The 21,363-nt window shown below is 41.2% G+C and overlaps 1 protein-coding gene across 1 annotated transcript in view; it reads left to right on the top strand.

Annotated features, from left to right (window-relative positions):
• ATP9B (ATPase phospholipid transporting 9B (putative)) overlaps window positions 1-21,363 on the top strand; it is a 1,157,977-nt gene that overhangs the window by 1,021,724 nt on the left and 114,890 nt on the right. Inside the window, exon 19 of the mRNA XM_029590836.1 lies at window positions 14,418-14,501. Within this exon, the coding sequence (XP_029446696.1) occupies window positions 14,418-14,501 (84 nt within the window). The remainder of the gene's footprint in view (window positions 1-14,417; window positions 14,502-21,363) is intronic.

The raw sequence follows: 21,363 nt of genomic DNA, 5'->3' as shown, positions 1-21,363 counted from the left end.
TATGCAGGTCTATAAACTATTTGCACCCAATGTATAAATAATGGGATCTTGTTTAATGGGATCTGGCTTTCGAAAAATTTGAAATTTTGAAATATTTGAACAATTGATTGTTGACGTAGTGTTTACATTTATCTTGAAATAATTGTCGACTTTGAAAAAAGAAAGAGTAATCACAGTATATTTATTTGAAAATTGCTACCATAATATATTACATGTACATGCGGAACTCCTTTGAAAATTTCCTCCTTAGCATTTATCTCAAAGGAGAAATGAATGGGAAAAAAAACTGTGATGGTTTATGAATCTTTGTTATAACTTGCATTGTTCTATTTCAATAAAAACTTTTATTTAAAAAAAAATGAAAGAACTTTCAAACAGCTGTGCACACCCCCATATACAGGTGTATACAGGCACGGGAAAATCTATACCTCTATTTTATAACCTCTGCATTTGTGTTATGTGCAGGTTATAAAATACATGCAAATGTACCCTGTAATACACATGCATGTCAAAAAAAAAAAATGCAAATACAAATTGCACTTATCCAGCTAAGTAGCAGTATTTATCCAACTACATAGTGGCTTTATTGTTACTTAGCTGGGTAAGTCTTAAAAGTGCTACTTACCCAGCTAAGGGCTTCATTTTGCAAGCCGCTCGCACGCGAAACGTCCCTTATTGCATGTGATACCAGGATGGGGGAGGTGTCAGGGCGTCTCCGGGGCCGACTCTGCACCGACGCCACGGACAGCGAAAAGGTAGGTGCCTTTTCGCTGCCTATTTCGCTCCCAAAAGCTACACCTCTTATGGTGGCGCTATTGGGTGCGAAACCAGCAGCGATCGCACCGCGACGGTGCGATCGCTGCCGGCTAGCGCAGGCCCACCTCCCGTTTTGGCCCCCTGCCCCTCATCTTCTAAAGTATCGCAGGCCTGCGATACTTTAGAAAATGAGGCCCTAAGTCAGATAAGTAATGCTTTTTAGACTTATCCGGCTATCTAAGGGGGTCATTCATCAAATTGCGTTAGGGCATTATTGCAGGTGTTAGGTCCCTAATGCCCACGAAAATGCCTTAATGCAATTTGATAAATAACACATCGCGAGATGCATATGCAAATTTTAAAAATGTAGTCAAATTGGAGAAGTTTAGGTGGCATTTAGTAAAATGAGGGGTGCTTAACGTTGTCTACAATAGCATAACGCACGATATCGCGGGATTTAACACGGGATTTTAACATTTTCCTGGCATTATGCTGTGCGTTATGCCCGAAACCGGATTTGCAATAAATCTCACAAATCCCATTTCAGGCTGGAGAGAGAGAGAGCCTCTGAGGAGGCACACATAATAGTCAACTTTTTATACCACTGTAAGAGGGGCCATTCTGAACTCGGGATGAGGTTTTGGTGGTGGCCTAGGTTTTGGGGGGCAGCTATAAATGCACAGTCAGAGGTACGAAGAGCACAGTAAATATCAGTGAAGATTTTATGTGATTTGGAGTGATGAATGATACAAATAGATGAGATTTGTACAATGTACTCTCTATCTAGCTACTATCAAGCTAGGTCAAGTTACTAGTTGCCCCTCTTGGCAGTGATATAAATAGTTTACTTATATGAGAGCCTCTTTCTCTCTAGCCAGCAGCAGCCCAAAATGTGGTAAAAGCCTGTGTGGGCATTTCTCAGCTTGCAATGTGAAAAGAACAAGCAATGCGATATAGCGTGCGTTGTGGTATCTGGAAAATTACTCTAACCACACCACTTTTTTTTTTTTATTGACGGCACTATTGCAAAATTTATAGCAAAATGAATCTAGGCTTAAGTTAGTTAGATAAGTAGTGCTTTTAAGACCCTTCTGCCTAAGTAGTGGCTATACTGCTGCTTAACTGGATAAGTCAGAACTTGTGTGGATAAGTGCTTCTTTCAAGGCTTATTTGGCTAAGTAGTGGCAAAGATGATACTTAGCTAGATAAATCAGATTTTATTCCGATAAGTGGTGCTCAACTGCTGTACTCACCTTTTTCTATCTAATTTAAAAAATATATTCATGGAACTTTTACCTGCGTAATTTAAATGCATTTACCTGCTATAAGTTGGATTTTATGCATTTAAGTCAGGAGATTTTCTAACATGTACACAGCAATGACATTTCCAGTTTTACCAATTAGTCTACCACTTCTCCTTGTACACCTACACCTCCTGCCTCTTCAGTCATAACTCCCTCATTTCACCCAGACCTCCCACCCAGAAAATATTTCACTTTTAAGATGTTTACTATCACTTAATATAGATATAGAGTAGGTATAAATATATGTGAGCAAGCTGCCAAATCTACATCTGTAAATTACGTATAAAATAGCAACTTAAACATATAAATGTTGGCCCTATCCCAGAATGCCCTTATCCCCACCCCTTTTAACACTTGCAACTTTACTCACGTGTATGTTTGAGGTTTATAAAATAGCTTTTAAGCAAATATATGCTATTTACACACATGCTAATTTTTATGCATGCAACTTTTGAAAATTCACCTTTAAAATGTAGGAGCGTACAATTTGAAAATTGCCACATCGCCGTCGTGCTCACACTGTCCAGGGACAGTGGGCACTCTGTCCCACGTTTTTTGGACGTGCCCAGTGGTTCGTCGTTTTTGGCACAAGATAGCGGACTTCTTGGCCGACCTGCTGGCTGTTGTGTTGCCGGTTTCACCTATGTGGTTTTTATTTGGTTGCATTTCCCCTATTAGAGTTCGGGATCCTGGAGCGCGACTGTTGTTACAAAAAGCCAGCCTGGTGGGAAAAAAAACTATCTTGCAGGTCTGGCGATCCACGGACCCCCCCATCCTTCTGGGCCTGGAGGAATCAACTGCACGCGATGCTGACTATGGAGGGTATGGCGGCTCGAGGTTCTCCGCGACGACGACAGCGGTTTTTCAATATCTGGAATCCATATCTTCAACAGCTGTCCCCCAGGGCGCGTAGCCTCGTGCTCAATGAGTGAGTGAGACCGCCGGTGTTCTGATGACCTTGCCCGGCGCCCGGGTCTCCCAGGCCTGGCACCATTCGTCTGTTCCACCAGTATTGGACTATGAGGGGAGGGGGGAGGGGAGGGCTATGGGGGGGGGGGGGCGGCTCTTGGGACTGGGGGTAATGTTGTTATTGTGTTGGATTCCTCTTTTGTGGGGGAGGGATCAGACCTCACCCTCCCCTTTGTTAATGTATTTGTTAATGTATCTGTTGAAAATCCAATAAAAATTGTTTAAACATAAAATGTAGGAGCAGAGCAATGCAGCAAGAGTAGTAGCTCTAAAACCCCCAAGTTGTACCTCGAGGGCTAAGATGGAGGAAAAAATGTAATCAAAAGCCCGAGGAGTGGTGCATTGAGCATTCAAAGCAACGGATAACAAGAGTAAGTCAACAAGTATTGAAAGAGAAGGGTATTTGGACAGAAGCTGTAAGAAAGCTGGAGTAGGAAATGCCTGGAATAGGAAGAATGTGGAAGATCCTACTGGTAGTATATACGTCTGTTAAACTGTAAGGTTCGAGCAGTACCTGGAGTGTCACCAAAGGCCTGAGAAGTAGAGCAGCAAGCATGCAAAGCAACAGATGGCCAGGAAAAGACCAAGACCCAACAAGTTCTGTAGTGGGAAGGGGATTTGAAAAAAACCTTCAAGATAGCCGGAATGGGGGATGCCTCTCTTAGTGGGAGGAATTTGGTTTATCCTACAAATGGACTAAGGTATGCTTTTGTCAAACTGTAAAACGTGAGCCATGCACATGTTATGTACACACAGAAGGTATGGTGAAACTGCAAATGACTCATTAAATCAGTTCTGGTTCCATCTGTTACTTGTATAACTATAGTAATTATAGAGCTGATACATGCTGATGAGTGCTGACCCCCAAGACATTTTTTATAGTCTGCCTATCCGATATACTAGGTGGAGTAGATAGTATGTGGAATCACAAACATTATAAAGGCATAAAAGCCCCCAAGGTGTACAGTGCAGGGAATTACAGCATAAAGGTGTCTGCCCCCAAAGCGTACAGTAGCAGGAATCACAAAAGCATAGATGTATCTATACCCCCAAAGTGTAGAATGCGGGGAATCAGAAACAGCATAAAGGCTTCAAAGAATCCAAGATATAAAGCACAGAGAAAGGTGTCAAAGCCCTAAAGGCATACAGTGCAGGAAATCACAAACCGCATAAAGGCATCAAAGAATAAAGCATAAGCAAAGGGAATGCATGTACTCCTCATTTAAGAGAAAAAAGTTTTTTGGATCCTGATGTTTTTAGGATTAAATTGATGTTTGAGTTTACTAGCCTGTCTTTAGAGAATGTGACAACCACTGCAAATGATTGGGACAATGCTCTTCAAGCTGTAGCTGATGAATTAATTCCTGTGAAGATTATTTCTAGGCAGCAGACTATTAGTATTTCTTGATACACTTCTATTCTTCACCACATCATTGCTGCCAGGAATGTCACCTCTTGTATTCTGAATCCTTGCTGTACTGCAACTTTAAAAAGTGTAAGAGATGAGATTGCCCTTTTTTTTTTTAGCTACATTTATGAATTTATCATTAAATTAAGCTGTTTTACCTGATAATCTTAAGCAGGCTGTTCATTATTGAAAAAATCATCTCAATTCTAAATGTTTTTCTAATTATAGTCCAATTTCTTCTCTAACATTTTTAACCAGAGTTATTGAGATTGCTGTTTTAAAACAAATGAATGATAAAAACATAAGAACATAAGAAATTACCATGCTGGGTCAGATCCAAGGGTCCATCAAGTCCAGCATCCTGTTTCCAACAGAGGCCAAACCTGGCCACAAGAACCTGGCAATTACCCAAACACTAAGAAGATCCCATGCTACTGATGCCAGTAATAGCAGAGGCCATTCCCTCTTCACACACCTTAGCTACCAGCATCATCTTCATGAATATGAGATGCTGGACTGGAAAGAGAGATTCCATTTCATCCATGGATCACAATGACTTCAGACCTATCTCCATTACGGAAACAGAAAAAATGATGAGAAAAATCAACCCTGCACGTCATGACTTAGACACCATTCCCACCCGAGTACTTAAGGAAATTGCTTATCCATTAGCCCCAACAATTGCAGCAATCATCAACAAATCGCTCGAGGAAGGCGAGCTGCCTCCCAATTTAAAAATCGCCACTATCACACCTTTATTAAAGAAAAAAAACCTCAACCCAGATGACCTAAACAATTACCGCCCAATCTCTAACCTACCCTTTTTTGCCAAAATGATGGAGAAGGCGGTTATGAAACAACTCAACGAACATCTAGACGATAATAAAATACTTTATCCCACCCAATCTGGATTCAGGAAAAACCACAGTACCGAAACCCTCCTACTCAACCTTTCCAATACCATCCTAAGAGGATTCGACAACAAAAAAGGATACCTTCTGATTCTTTTGGACCTCTCCGCAGCCTTCGACACAGTGGACCACAAAATACTTATTTCCAGTCTTGAATCCATTGGGCTAGCGGGTAAAACTCTTAATTGGTTTACATCTTTCCTTAAAAATAGATATTTCAAAGTCTCCTACAACAATATATCATCGAACCCTATCCCCCTCAAAACAGGTGTGCCACAAGGACCGGCACTATCACCCATTTTATTCAACATCTACCTTATTCCTTTATGCCATCTCCTATCAAGACTTGACATAACGTATTACATATACGCCGATGATATACAAATCCTCATTCCAATTTCCTCCTCCATAGAAGATGCAATGTCAAGAGCAGCCTCACACCTTGATGCAATCAGAAACATGCTAATCTATCTCAAATTATGTTTAAATATGAACAAAACTGAATGTATCCTAATCTCCAGAAAAAACCCTGGACAAAAAACGATACCACCCTTCCATTTTGACAATACCCTCATCCAACTTAAAGAGAACGTAAAAGACCTGGGCTTTTGGTTAGACAATGATCTAAACTACAAAAAACACATCTCTACAAGAATAAAAGAAGGCTTTCACAAACTACAAGTAATCAAACACCTAAAACCACTGCTTCACCCCCATGATTTCAAAACTGTCCTACAAGCCCTCATCTTTTCCGGTTTGGATTATTGCAACTCCCTCCTGATTGGCCTACCTAAAACGTCCTTAAGACCCTTGCAGCTACTTCAGAATGCTGCTGCCAGAGTCCTAACGGGTAAAAGAAAATCTGATCACATTACATCTGTTCTTAACCAATTACAGTGGCTCCCAATAGAGAAAAGAATAGAATTCAAAGTTCTCTCAATACTTCACAAAGCAATCTATAAAGCCAACTACTCTGTCTTTGATGACATTATACATATACATTGCTCTCAATGCACAACAAGAACAACTAGTAAACTTCAACTAGTGATTCCCTCACTTCCACATGCCAAACTATCCTCCACCAGAAACAGAGCCTTCTCCATCATTGGCCCAAAGTTATGGAATTCGTTACCTCATTACCTCACCGCTCAAGAAAACATAAAATCCTTCAAAAAAGACCTAAAAGCCTGGCTACTCAGCCAAACTCTTAAGGACAGCTCTCAATGATCTTAAATTATAATCCCATAGTGTGCTAACATTCAATCTCCCCCTTTGACAATCTCTCCTGATTCAAGCTACAGATGCCTCCTTTTATGATTTGAACTCAGATATTTCTGTTTACCTATTCAGTGTACCTATCCTGTGTACATCTTGTTCTGTTTATACTACTGTTATATGCCATTTCTCATTTTATTGTTAAATTTAAATTTTAAAATCTTTTAATGTAACAAGTTGTTATAAATGTAAACCGGAGTGAAGGCAACTCTGCTATACCTCTGTATATAAAAAATGCTAAATAAATAAAAATAAAACATAAATGTTTAGCAACCATGTATGCATATATTTCCTGTGAGAGGTTTCACTCTCTTGCACTTGTTGCTATAAAGACGTACAGAAACTACATCACCTTTGCTTCCATTCTCTCTTGCTCATGGAAGCCTTATAATTTTTCCTGCAGAATATTTACTATAGGGATGACTCCTCCGAGGGTGGTGCTTCTGAAACTCAGAAACTCTGTGGCATCCTTGAATGACTTCAGAATTTGTAGCAGCAGCCTCATCACTATTCAATAATGATGCCCAAAAGACAATGTATACATATCTCTGTTTCAGAGACAGATCATGAAGGTGGTCTGCTGCTCCATTAAATTCTGCAGAATCATATATTTGGAATTTCGGTTGGTGCCAGCATCTTGAATCAAATGCTTGTAAGGCATCCCAAATCCTTCCTGCTTCTCACATACTCCCTGCCTCTCCATCATGCTTTGAAGGAAATGTGCTGCTATTTTCCTGCACCTATCAGGTCCTTCAGAAATATTCCCATGGTCCTTGAGCCCCAGCCTCAGGGCATCTCTTACTGCCATGTGTTGATAGTGTGCAAAGCAATGGATACTATGAAAGCCCCCACATTCTGTTGTCTTTATTATATTTCCACCACAGTCTGTCTCAAAGAATCCTGTCTCTCTGGTCTAGCTGCCAACCCTCCAACATCTTCCTTATGGCTGCTAGAATATTGCACAAGGTATGGGGGCTCTGCATCAACTAAGTATGCAGCTCAGTCCACCTGCATCCTGATGCTCCGTCCCTGTTAGAGCTATTGCTTGCCCTGCCTCAGCTAGGTCCCACTAGAGTGCTGTTAGCAAGTGGTCCGTGTAAGTAGCATTTGTGCTAATCCAGATATCACTAGTGAAATGCACACTACTCTCCTCTGCCTTAGCCAGCTGCAACTGCATATAACTATGGCACTGGCTGAACAGGGCGGGGATGACTTTTCTACTAAATGTAGTCCTGGAGGGCGCTTTGTAATTGGGGGCTAACACATGCAGCAGATGCTTAAAGCCCATATTCCTCACTACCTATAGGAGCTGGTCATCAAGGACAATCATTTCCTTGTTGCTCCTTGTTACTACTTTAGATGCTGGCTGCCTCTTGCCCCAGGACACTGCTATGGAACATCACCCCATTTCCTCTATGGTGAGTTGCCACTTCAGTCACATGGCTGGGGACTGCTGTCCTGTCACCTAACTAGTGGAAGGGGGCTGTGGGGTCAGCTTGAGGAAAGGTCTTCCCTTTTTCAACCCCTTTCCTCTGGCTATTACTTTGTTGCAGAAGGTTTCCCAGCTATTGCCACTCTCCCCTGATGCCAGTGCTAGTGGGTACTGCTTCTGCAGGTGATGATGCATACCAACGTTTGTTAGATGCCCCACTTTCTTCCCTCAACTGATGTCCTTGCTGCAGTGAAAACACTGAGCCAAAACACTGATTCTCTCTCACTTTAAAGTGCCTCCAGGTCAGGGATGTCTTTCACAATCTCTTCTCTACATCCCTGGGGGCTGATGCTGACAATGTAGTTGAGATCAAGGATGGACCCTGTGGAAAATGTCCAGGGGCAGCGTTCACACTCTCTAACTGCATTGCTTGTGCTTCCTGAGGGTCAGTATCATCTCCCTCCCCCATCACCTTACTGGAGGCTAAGATGCTACTGACTTAATTTCCCAAATTCTCTTCAGCTATAGCTCTTCAATATATTCTGATTCAGACAAATTTCTTCCTCTGAATTAGTTGGTAAAAATTAGTGCCTTCACTGCCTCATAAGCAGGAACCAAAGAGGAGGGAGCTACTGGTTTTGGCTGTTGCACTTTTCCTGCCCCTATCCCTACCCTGCTATAGCCAATCTTGGTTGACTCTCTCACCTTTTTCCTCTACTTCATCTCTGCAAGGCTCTGGATTCCTACTTGATTCTCTGTGGAAGAGACCTCATGTACACTTTTCCTCAGATACCACTCATATCAAAGACCTTTCAGAAGTTTATGCAAGACTGGGCCAAGATCACGCCTGCTTGGCCCAGACCACCATGGTATGCCTGTCTGGTACAGTTCACCATCAAACCTCCAGTGAGACTGAGAGATAACCCTGCCTTACTCAACCAAGAGAACAGCAATTTCTTGCACCCAATGCCTCCTTTTCTCGATCTAACAGCATAAATGTTGAGCACTTGTCCTAGCTCACTGATGTCTACCAGATTCAATCCAGGATGTCCTCCTCCTCAGCATTGAAGCCATCCACAAGATGCAGTTACTCTTTCAAATGGAAGTGTTACTCATGTTGGTATGCTTTACATGACTTGAATCCATTCATTTGTGAACCTTGTCAATTACTTTCCTACCTGGTCTAGCGATTGCATTGGTGCAAGTGCATCTCGGCAGCATTGCGGCTTTTCATTCACTGACAGTTGTACACCTATTTCCATGTATTCCCTGGTCTCCAAATTCATTAAGAAACTTCTACACCAGCACCCACTAATTCGAAAACCTCCAGTGCTGTGGGATATCTACATTTTCCTCAGCTTGCTAAAAAAAAAAATTTGAACTTCTAGACACTAAATCTTTAAAATATGTAACCTGGAAGATGGTGTCATGAATGGAGCCACAATTCAGCTCTGCTCCTACCTTTTGCTTGGTTCCAGTTTCCTCATGTACTATGCTTCCTAAGCACAAGGGCAAAGTGAGGGTTTTTCCCTCAATACCCACACACTTTGCAGAGCAGCCGCTGATTTCATCCTTCATGGCCCCAGGAACAGGGAAAACCGGGGAAGTTAACCTCGCTATGAAGAGTGATGGAGGAGCATCATTTTCACCTGGGGGTGAGGTTTTCCTCAGCAACCCTGACACTAGACCGCCGCTGGCTCAAAGGGGCTCTGCTCCCAGTACAATGTTGGCATCACTGACCGATGATTACGGCGTTTCGACACCTCAGGAAGGAGTACATGGAGCATTGTGAGAGTAAGCCATTTTGTTACTTCTACAGCCTGGGAAAGGAGGGGTAGCTTCGGCAATCGGCTCTGCAGTCAGCGGAGGCCCTTTGATGTCCTCTCCCCCCAATGGTGTCCCTGTAACTCCCGGTGAGCTTACCATCTTTCCTATTAAGCCAGCGGTAGTAACATTAGACACTATATGGAAGCTAACTACTTGGACTAGCATAGCTATCAAAGGTTGTAATAAAAAGATTGATTTGCTCACTAACTCTTTGGAATCCAAATCTAAGGCCCATGAAGATTCTCTATAAAATTTACAGTCTTCAGTTGGAAACTTGGAAGGAAATATTCAAGAATTTTATGAATTTAGAGAGGCATTAAAGACAGGAATGCATTATCCAGAAGGGTTGAGCTACTGGAAATTAGAACCGTAGTTTGAATCTTGGACTCATTAATTTTCCTAGAATTATGGGGGAACATCCTATACTTACCTTTAAAAGATATCTCGTGAAGTTGTTCTAATACCTGATGCTGAATTTCCTTCTATAAATAAGGCTTACTTTTTACCAGTGTCCTCAGGTGATAGACATTTGCCCCTGGGTTCTAGTGGGGTTCCTTTGGATATGCAGAATTTAACTGATTTTCTTGAACATTCTGGTTTAGAAGTTATAGATCAACCTACTGTATTAGTTTCCTTAATAGTTGAACAAGATATTAGTAAGTTAATGTCTCATTACTTTCATCATTTAAAGTCTTCTTTTCATGGGTCTGCTGTACGAATATTTCCAGATATTTCAAGGAAAACACAGGAGAGGAGAAAAGGGTTTCTTTTAGTGAGACAGGAAACAATTTCCTTAGGTGTAATGTTTCTTCTGAGATATCCTTTAAATATATTATAAAAAAATATATATGATTGTTATATTTTCTTTATCTCAGAACAATTAAGAGCCTTTTTAGATTCTAGAGCCTAGTTATGATTATTATTGTTGTAAATGTTTAGTAATTAATTAGTTTGCAGTTCCAAACAGGTACAGCTTTTCAGTTATCTTTCCTTTTGATTCTCCCCTCAGAGTATATTCCCTCTCTTGTTGTATTATTAACCATGTATTGTGCCAACAAATTATTTTTGTCTTCCTTTTCTTTTTTTCCTTTCTTTATTAGTTGGCCCATACAGTATTTCATATTTTATGAATGATGTAATATTTGTATACACTGAAAATTTAATAAATTTAAAAATTTAAAAAACACTTAACCTGGAAAGTTTGCTTTCTGGTGTCAGTCACGTCTGCAAGAAAAGTGAGCAAACTTCAGGCTCTAGTTCATTACTCCCTTTGGGGTAGATTTTCAGACCACGCGAATAGGCGTACTTTTGCTGGCGCATCAGGCGCCAGCAAAAGTACACGGGATTTTAGTAGATACGCGCGGAGCCGCTAAAATCTGGGATCGGCGCACGCAAGGCTATGGATTCTGTATAGCCGGCGCGCGCCGAGCCGCGCAGCCTACCTCCGTTCCCTCCGAGGCCGCTCTGAAATCGGAGCGGCCTCGGAGGGAACTTTCTTTTGCCCTCCCCTCCCCTCACCTTCCCCTCCCTTCCCCTACCTAACCCACCCGCCCAGCCCTGTCTAAACCCCATCCTTACCTTTGTCGGGGGATTTACGCCTCCCAGAGGGAGGCGTAAATCCCCGCGTGCCAGCGGGCCGCTAGCGCGCCGGGACGCGACCTGGGGGCGGGTCCGGAGGGCACGGCCGTGCCCCCGGACCGCCCCGGGCCGTAACCACGCCCCTGGACCCGCCCCCAAAACGCTCCCGACACGCCCCCAAAACGGCGCTGCGCTCGGTCCCGCCCCCGACACGCCCCCCTCCGAAAACCCCGGGACTTACGCGAGTCCCGGGGCTCTGCGCGTGCCGGTAGGCCTATGTAAAATAGGCTCACCGGCACGCAGGGCCCTGCTCGCCTAAATCCGCCCGGATTTGGGCAGATTTAGGCGAGCAGGGCTCTTAAAATCCGCCCCTTTATCTTCAGTTCTTCCATGATAAGGTGGCCCTAAGAATACATCCAAAGTTTCTACCGAAAGTGATTTCCACTTTTCACTTGAACCAATCAATAATTCTCCCAACTTTCTATCCAAAACCTCACACCCATGAGGGTGAAAAGTTATTATAATCTTTGGACTGCAAGAGGGCCTTAGTGTACTACAAACGCTGAATACCATCCCACAGGAAAGCATCTGAACAGTTTGTCTTATATGGTCCCAATAAGCTGGGCATTCCTGTTGCTAAAAGGACACTATCGAACTGGATAACTATTTATTTATTTAGACATTTTATATACCATCGTTCCATGTAGAGATCACAATGATTTACAAAATAATATTCATAGCTATAGTGGGTTACAGAGAGAGCATTCATAAATAGGCATTAATATCTATCAAATGAAATGTTCTAATACATAATAACTAAGGACCTAAAATATGTGAAGTACAGAAAATAAAATAACAAATTTCACATATTAGTACGTTGTATTTAGGTTCTTACAATTTCTCATTACATTTGTTTCTCATGCATCAATTAGTATCTTTGTCCTTCTTCTCATTGTGGGTCTCTACATTCTAATGTTTTTAAGTTAGGTTGTATTCATTTTTTAATAGCCATGTTTTAATCTCACAAGTTGCATACACAGCAGCTAAACTAGATCTCACTAATCCTTTCAAAGCCCATCAGGTGCGAGCTATATCATCATCCATTACGTACCTAAGAGAAGTTCCTAAAGAGGATATATACAAAGCAGCAACCTGGTTGTCTATTCACACCTTCATCTCCCATTATTGTCTAGACACCTTGGCCTCCAAGGACACTGCCATGGGGCAGAGTCTTGCAACTCGAGTTTCAAAATAATCTGTTCTCCATGGTGGAGTCTGGGTTGCTTATTCTGATATTTTGCGCCGCATCCCTCAGCTTGGGACTCCCCACAGTTCGTGGCTAATTTAGCCCTGCTTATCAATGGAAAAAATCAAGTTTACCTACCATAAATGGTGTTTTCCATGCATAGTAGAATGACTTAGCCATGAGATGCCTGCCCTCCTCCCTGGATAGCAGACTGTCCTACTATCTTTGAACACAGAATGAGGAACTCTGGGGCAATACCTGGGCAGGAATTCCTGCACGTGCTCAGTAGAGCTAAAAGCTCTTCTAATTTGGAAAGAGTTCCATTCTGTGTTGCTGAATGACATCACCCACAGATTATGACTCATTCATCCTGCTATCTATGAAAAACACTGTTTTAGTAAGTAAACTTGCTTATACTGACTGGGCTGCATCAGATAACATCACCCACCTGTGAAAACTTATATCTTCTTGTTCTCGAAAAACACCTGTTACTGGTAAGCATGTTTTCCTTTATTTGGCTAAATCTATGCACATAACCACAAACATTGTAAAATGTTTTGTAAAATAATCTATGTTTTGTATAGGCTTGGTGGTATGTGAATGTAGGAGTATGAATACATTTATTCAGGGGTCAGTCACAACTTGTGAGAGGGGAATGAATGGAGAACGGGTGTGTGAATAGTGTGTTTGATGTTATATAGTAGACATAAACTGCCAGTGCCAACTTTTCAACAGACAAGTGCCACAGAGTGCTAGAACTTGAAGGATACTGTCTCTAAAAGTGGCCAGAAACAGCTCCAAATTGAACTTTTTTTTACAGCGTATTCTCTCTGAATTACTTCTTATTCCATTCTAATAGAATCAGAGTAAAATGAAATACTTCAGGACAGGCTTTATCATATGGCTTTCCTTGGGAGGAAAATTAAACAAAAAATACTACATGGGCAACAGGAAGACCGCGGTTAACTTCTGCATTGAGTTGGGTTAAATATATTTGGGATAGTTATCTCAGGTAGAAGCAAATAAAAGTCAATTATTTAGGAGCATGTATCATTTTTTATGGGCAGAACCAGAGAAGGAGAGGATCTGTATGTTCCAATCAACTGGTAGAGTAGTATGAGTCCTTTCATATACAGATTGACACTGTTAATGCAGCCAAGCAAGAGTCAACAATAAACATATAACTTTTATTTGACAGACAAGCACATACAGGTGAAATTTCAAAGGAGTTAAGTGCGTAAATATAACATATGATTACAGCAATTTTCAAAATCCATTTACACATGTAAAGTGCACTTACATGGGTAAATCCTATGTACAATTCAATGGCATATGTTATAGCAATTTTCAAAAGCTCATTTAAACGAGTAGAGTGTATTTACATGTGTAAAACCCTGTTTTACACCTGTAAATGCTTTTGAAAATCAGGCTCTTAATGAATGTCTTAATTGGCAGTCTCAGCTAAAAGGATTAGATTTAAATGGTTGTGAAACAGAACAACACTACCAACCTTGAAGTGACCAGTATAGGTATGTATTAAATTGACAGAGCAGTGTAAGAAAACAACCAATATTATGCCTATTCTTTGGATAAATGGTAGATATTGTATTTTCCGCACTATCAATCTAATATTTTCCATAAGAATGTATTCTAAAATATTAAAAAATAAACAAGGAGTGGGACTTTATATATTCTGTCTTCTTGGTTCTAGTGTGGTAACATGGCAAGGGAAGGATTGCGCACTCTGGTTGTTGCCAAGAAATCATTGACAGAAGAACAGTACCAAGATTTTGAGGTATGAAAATGATGCAGATGTTAAACTTTTCTTTTCTCAGGGTGCTGTTAATTGAATATTTCTCCCATAGGCAGAGATTTTGATTTAATAAATTAGACGAGAGTCCTTAAATCATCTGTAGCCCTTCCAAGTTCTCCAAAACTCTGATGCCCTCCTTTTTTAGAAGAATCCCATTACTTTCATATCATAGGACTTCTGGTTTCTCTATGTTGGCTTGCATTCTGTTTCCGATGCCAATATAAAATTCTTGTCCTTGCTTTAAATGTATTTGTGTCAATGCACCTCACATCTGTCCTCCCTTATTCCTTTCTAGTCCCTTTCAGCAGTCTTCAGTCCTCAAGCAGGCCTCATCCCATTTTGAGGTCTTTCCTTCTTTTTATTGCAACAGTCTTTCTTCCCACAATCCAGACTTCTCTCCTGCCTTCAAAACTAAGCTTAAAACTCACCTGTTTAATTTAACTTTTCCTTAAACACTTGTCATGATCCATGTTTTTGTACCAATCTCTGACTATGCATTGTCAACATTTTTGTTGTAAGGCCCCCTGGAGGAAAGGCATTATATACAGTAAATACTGAAAATAAATATGATTACTTTAGCAACAATAGTTTCTCAGCATTCAGGCAGGTCAATCCCCATGAGTGAGTTATGCACCTCTGCCAGCAAATGGAAACGGAGCAAAAGCTCACTTCTCAGCCATACAGTCCTGCCTCGACATCAGCCCGACAGTATTCTCTATTTCCAGCAGGTGGTGGACATGCATTTCTCTTCGGGGGATTGCTTGTGAATAAAAAAGTAAAAAGAGAAGGAAGAAGAAAAGAAAGAATCATAAGGAGATAGCTCAAAGACAAGTCATATATATAGCACTGCTTGCCTCCTAGGGTGATACCTTGCAGTTCCTTCCTCAGTAGAGTGTCCTCAGTCCAGTAACCTTGAGCGGCGTGGACCTAAAGTTTCAATTAACAGTTGCAGGCTGAGAGAGGCTAGGTGGTGAAGACTTTAGCCCTCTCCCCACATAGCTGGAACCCATTCCTGCTCTCAGCCAGGAGGGTTGGGCTCAGGTAAAGGTTTTTCACTTTACAAAAAAAAAAAAAAAACAGGAAGAAAGCAAGCTGGAGAAAGGGTTTGTTACTTCGGCATTTGGCTGTTCCACTCACGTCTCTGGGGAGTTATGTGAGGTGAGGAGGTAGTGCAGGCATAGCGGGTTGAGCAGCCGTTTGGCTAGGCCACGCTCCCAGGCACATGGTAGTCCTCAAGGTGATTTCACGTGTTTTTCGCTGTGGGCCATCGGCGTCCACCTGCACTTCCAGTTGTGCACTCAAATTCAATGCCTTTTTTTTTTTCTTTTTTTAAAAAGTGGACAAGAGGCAACAAGACAAAACAGCAGATAAAAAAAATATACATGGGCAGGTAATTTCACCAATGATTTCAAACTAAAGTGGAACACTTTCTGAAAAGTAAAGACAGTGAAATCAAGGTTAGAAAAAACAAATCAGTAAGCTCAAATCAAAGATTACAAAAAGTTAAAGATTAGCGAGAATTACAAAAGAGACAACAAATTACCAAAAACTTCAGGGAGCATATATAATGAACTGCAAAATTACAAGGACAGATTACAGAGAAGTTTAAATAACAGTATAAAGGTGCCAAACAAAAGTCATATGACAAGGTCTGTCAATCATATAAATGTCAAGGAGAATATCAGAAAGATATCAGAGAAGCAACGTGAGGAAACATCAAAGAAAACTAAAATACAGCCAAGAATTAAGAGTATCACTTGGAAAAAGGAGACCTATCCATATCGGCATTGTCTTTGGAGGGATATAGTATTCAAATTATATATCCATCTAAACTCCCACTGAAGAAGTATACAAGAGTATACTTCTTGTATTTTGTATTGACTTCTTGTAAATTGTCAATAACCAACTCTCTGACTTCCTAGACCTCCACAACATTCTCTACCTTTCACAGTTCGGATTCCGAAAACGCCTAAACACAGAATCCCTCTTAATCTCCCTAACAGACAACATCCTTATGGGTCTAGACAGAGGCCAATCATTTCTACTGGCTTTACTTGACATCTCAGCAGCGTTCGACACAATGAACCAGTCAATCCTCATCAACCGACTCTCGGACAATGGCATCACTGGCACCGCCCTCAATTGGTTTAAATCCTTCCTTAATAAAAGGATCTACAAAGTCAGAATAAATAATAATGAATCCCACCCCGTATCTTCCACTCACGGAGTACCTCAGAGTTCATCTCTCTCCCCTACATTGTTTAATATTTATCTGCTACCCCTATGCCAGCTGCTAGAAAGTCTCAACCTGACACACTTCATTTACGCAGACGACATACAGATCTTGATCCCCATCACAGAGCCTATCTCCAAAACCTTAAATTTCTGGAACAGCTGCCTTCATTCCATCAATCTTCTCCTCTCTAATCTCAACCTTGTCCTCAACACTTCAAAAACGGAGATCCTCGTAATCTCTCCCAATGACTCCAACCCTTTAGTCAACAACCCATGTACACTAGCAGTAAATCAAGTAAGAGACCTCGGAGCCATTCTAGACTCCCGCATGAACTTCAAAAAGTTCATAAACACCACCACCAAAGAATGCTTCTACAAGCTACATGTCTTAAACCGACTCAGACCTCTCCTACACCTCCATGACTACCTTTCAGTCCTTCAGGCCATACTGTTCTCAAAAATTGATTACTGCAATGCTTTACTTACTTACTTATTTATTTATTTATTTATTTATTTATTTAAGGGTTTCTTATATACCAAGGCACGTTTGCAAAACATCACCTCGGTTCACAATGTAACATAACTTAGCAACAAGCTTTACAATAATAATAATAATAATAATAATAATAACTTAGCAATAAGCTTTACAATAATAACATTAACAGGTAGCGGTTAATAGGGCAGGGGATGATAATACGAGAAATATATACAAATGTACATGTTAGTTTTAACAATAAAGTTATATAAAGCAATCAGGATAATTAGCAGGGTGAAGTAATAGATGGAAGGGGAAGACGAGGAGAAGACCTATAGAGGTTGGGAGGAGGGGAGAGGAGATAGAAGGGGCGAGGGTCAATTGGGTAGGGAGAGAAAAGAGAAAGGGCGAGGGTCAGGTGGGCGGTCTTAGGGGAAAGTCAGTTCGTTAGTCAGGGTATGCTAGTTTGAACAGCCATGTTTTAAGATTGTGCTTGAATTTTTTGTGGCAAGGTTCCTGGCGTAATTGGGAAGGCATTTTATTCCAGTGGGCGGTTCCTGCGATGATGAAGGATCGCTCTCTAAAGGTGGTATGCTTCATGAACTTTGGAGAGGGTATCTGGAGTGTGGCCAGGTGATGCGTTCTTGTGGGTCTTGTCGGAGTGTGAAGCAGGAGATGTTCAGGGAACCATTGCATGTCATGGTTATGAATGGCTTTGTGTGTGAGCGTGAGTACTTTATATACTATCCTGGAGGTTACGGGGAGCCAATGTAATGATTGAAGGACGGGAGTAATGTGGTCATGACGGTGAGTGTTGGTAAGGATGTGTGCTGCAGCATTTTGTAATAACTGTAGAGGTTGTAGGGTATTTTTTGGTAAGCCTAGGAGGATAGCGTTGCAATAATCGAGTTTGGACAGGATCATAGCTTGCAGAACTGTGCGGAAGTCAGAGGTATGAAGAAGAGGTTTGATTCTCTTCAAGGTGTGGAGTTTGAAGAATCCACTTTTTATGGTGGCTGAAATGAATTTTTTGAGATTAAATTGATCGTCTATCATAATGCCAAGGTTGCGGACTAGTAGGGTAGGAGGGCAACTGGGTAGTGAGGGTGTGGGGGAGAGACTGCGTGAAGGGTTGTTAGGAGGGGAGAGAATGAGTAGCTCTGTTTTGTTAGTATTGAGAGCAAGGAAATTATCGGAGAGCAGTTTGTTTATCTCAGCGCAGAGTTCCAGATCTTCATTGCGTTTGCAATGGAATCATTAATAGGGATGAGTATCTGCACGTCGTCAGCATATATAAAGTGCTGGATACCCAGTTTCGAGAGGAGTTGGCAGAGGGGGAGGAGGTATATATTAAAGAGTGTAGAAGAGAGGGATACTTCTCGGCCTTCCTGCCTCCACTACAAAACCTTTACAGATGCTACAAAATGCTGCTGCTAGAATCCTAACTAATTCAAGGAGAAGAGACCATATCACACCTATACTCAAAAATCTACACTGGCTCCCCATCAACTTTAGAATATTATTCAAGGCTCTGACCATCATCCATAAAACCATCTATCTTCAATCCACACTCCAACTGAAAATTCCACTCAACCTTCACGCATCTACTAGACCAATCAGAATGGCATACAAATGATCTCTTCGCGTACCCCCCACCAAAGCTTCACTTCACCCCATCATTCAGAAACGTGCCTTATCCACTGCCAGACCCTCTCAATGGAACTCACTACCACCAGAGCTTCACCAGGAACAATGCCCAGTCACCTTCAGAAAGAAACTGAAAACCTGGCTTTTCAAACAAGCCTTCCCTGATTGACCATTCCTCAAACTACACAAATTAAGATTGGACACAATTATCCTTTCATAGATTGTACATAAATACTCTGTCATAGCCTCCAACAAAAATACTCTGTTCCTTCTACAATTTTAAGCTCAGAATGCTCTCCTGCGCCCAAACCAATAATATTGCAACCCCCCCCCCGGCCAGATTCCTACCCACCTTTCACTCTTCCCTCCCTTAATCTTTCCTCTCTTTTTTGGCCTTCTACCCCCCTTCCACCAGCCTCAACCCTAGAACCTTTGCCCTGCACAGATAGCACTACCCCTTAAAACTGTTTGTCTGACCACTTACTTAGAAATTTAAAAAACTGTATGTTTGTTAGATGTTCACCCTCTAAATCGTTCGCCTAGTTACTATTTAACTCTACTTGTTATCCATTCTACAGTTGTCCTGAGTTCATCACCCTGTTCCATGTAACTTTATGCTCTTATGCTACTATATCATTGGTTATCCCTTGTTTGATGTAAACCGGTACGATAAGATCTTTATCTGGAGTATCGGTTTATTAAAAGATAATAAATAAATAAAAGTAATCGTCCCCTCTGTTGGAGCAGAAGACCTTGTCTATAATTTAAAAAAAAAAATGCAAGTTATCAGATGTGTGTCATGCCTGTGACCAATGCTGAACAAAAGGAGCATTGTCCCGAGAATGACATAAACACGATAGATGTTCATAAATCCGGGTATGTACCTTATGAGCATTTTTGCCAACATAGAAAAGGAGGCAAGAACAGTGGATCACATAGATAAAACCCATGGAGAGGCAGTTTGAGGAAAGTCTCAAGTGCAATGGTTTATGTAAAGAAGGGTGTGTAAAAACTAGAGATAGAGAAAAAGCATGCTTTATAATTCCCACAAGGAGAGTGTACAGAGTGGAAATGGACACAGGTTCACGATTTTCAGAGGATACTAACATATCACAGAGATTCCATCCATGGTGGAAAGTAAAGTGGAGATTTTTCTGAAAGGTTGGAATGGGATGTAATAGAGGCCAGTGAAGTTGTATAATATTGCAGATAAGACAACAACCAGGAGAAAAAGGTAGCACGCAGATGAATGTTTCAGAATTATCAGGTGGAGACTTCAGAAAAAGTTAATCCTGATTAATATATAAGGCACATTTGACGACTCGGTGTAGATAACCTTGGGAGAGGATGGTAGTAAACATAGAACTGGCTTGTGCAAGAAACTCATCACGTGTAGAGCACACCCTTCATAGTCGAAAAAACTGTCCGACTGGGATATTGTCCCTTAGAGACCGCGAGTGACAGATATTGTATGAAAGAAGTGTGTTTTTATCTGTAGGTTTCTTGAAAAGTGTAGTGTGGAAGTCGCCATTTGCAAAAGAGAGAATATCCAAAAAAGAAATTTCATAGTGATCAATATGGGCAGTAAATCTGAGATTCGGGTTACAGGAGTTTAGCCATTCAATAAAAAGAAAAAAATTGAATATCTGTGCCTTTCCAAATGAGGAAAACATCATCTATGTAGCAATAACATGAAAGAATAGATGCTTTAAAAAAAAGATGGGTAAAGGAACACATGTTCATATTTAGGCACATACAGTAAGGCAATATCAGGGGCCATAGTAGCTCCCATAGCCATGCTCTTCACTTGTTGGTACATTTGACCATTAAATGAAAAGAAGTTGTAGTGAAGGCAGTAAGTGTAAATTGAACCAAAAATTGTATAGGAACTCGAGGGTGGGCTTAGCGATTTGGTAAAGACTCGTCATTGACTTTAGTTGCCTCCAGTTGAGGCAAGTTAGAGTAAAGGGACTCCGTGTCGAGGGTGGCAAGAAGAACAGGTTCAGACAGAAGAGAAATCTGATTGAGCAAAGAAATGAAGTGAATAGAGTCACGTATGTAAGAGGGGGCCAAAGGAATTGGAGGTTTGAGAAGACAATAAACAAAGCATGAAAGGGGTTCAAGAAGAGAGCCAATTCTAGAAATACTGGGTCTTCCAGGGGGATTAACAAGTATCTTGTGTATTTTAGGAAGAATATAAAAGACCGGCTTACGAGGGAATGGTTCAATCAGAAAAGCAGCTTCATGTGGAGTAATATAATGGGAATCAAGAGCCTCTTAAATCAGTGAAGAAATAAGAGCACTAAGGGGCAGATTTTCAAAGGGGTACGCGCACCAACCCCGGATTTTAAAAGATAGGCGCGGTTTATCCAACATCAGACAAAACAGTTATTCCCTTCCCACTTCTTTTGAGAGACTGTTCCATGCTTCTACAATTCTTTCTGTGAAGAACTATTCCCCTGTGGTACTCCTCCATCTGCCCTCTTT

Source organism: Rhinatrema bivittatum, chromosome 2, assembly GCF_901001135.1.
Source record: "Rhinatrema bivittatum chromosome 2, aRhiBiv1.1, whole genome shotgun sequence".
Lineage (NCBI taxonomy): Eukaryota > Metazoa > Chordata > Amphibia > Gymnophiona > Rhinatrematidae > Rhinatrema > Rhinatrema bivittatum.
This window is presented reverse-complemented; position numbering and strand designations above follow the sequence as displayed.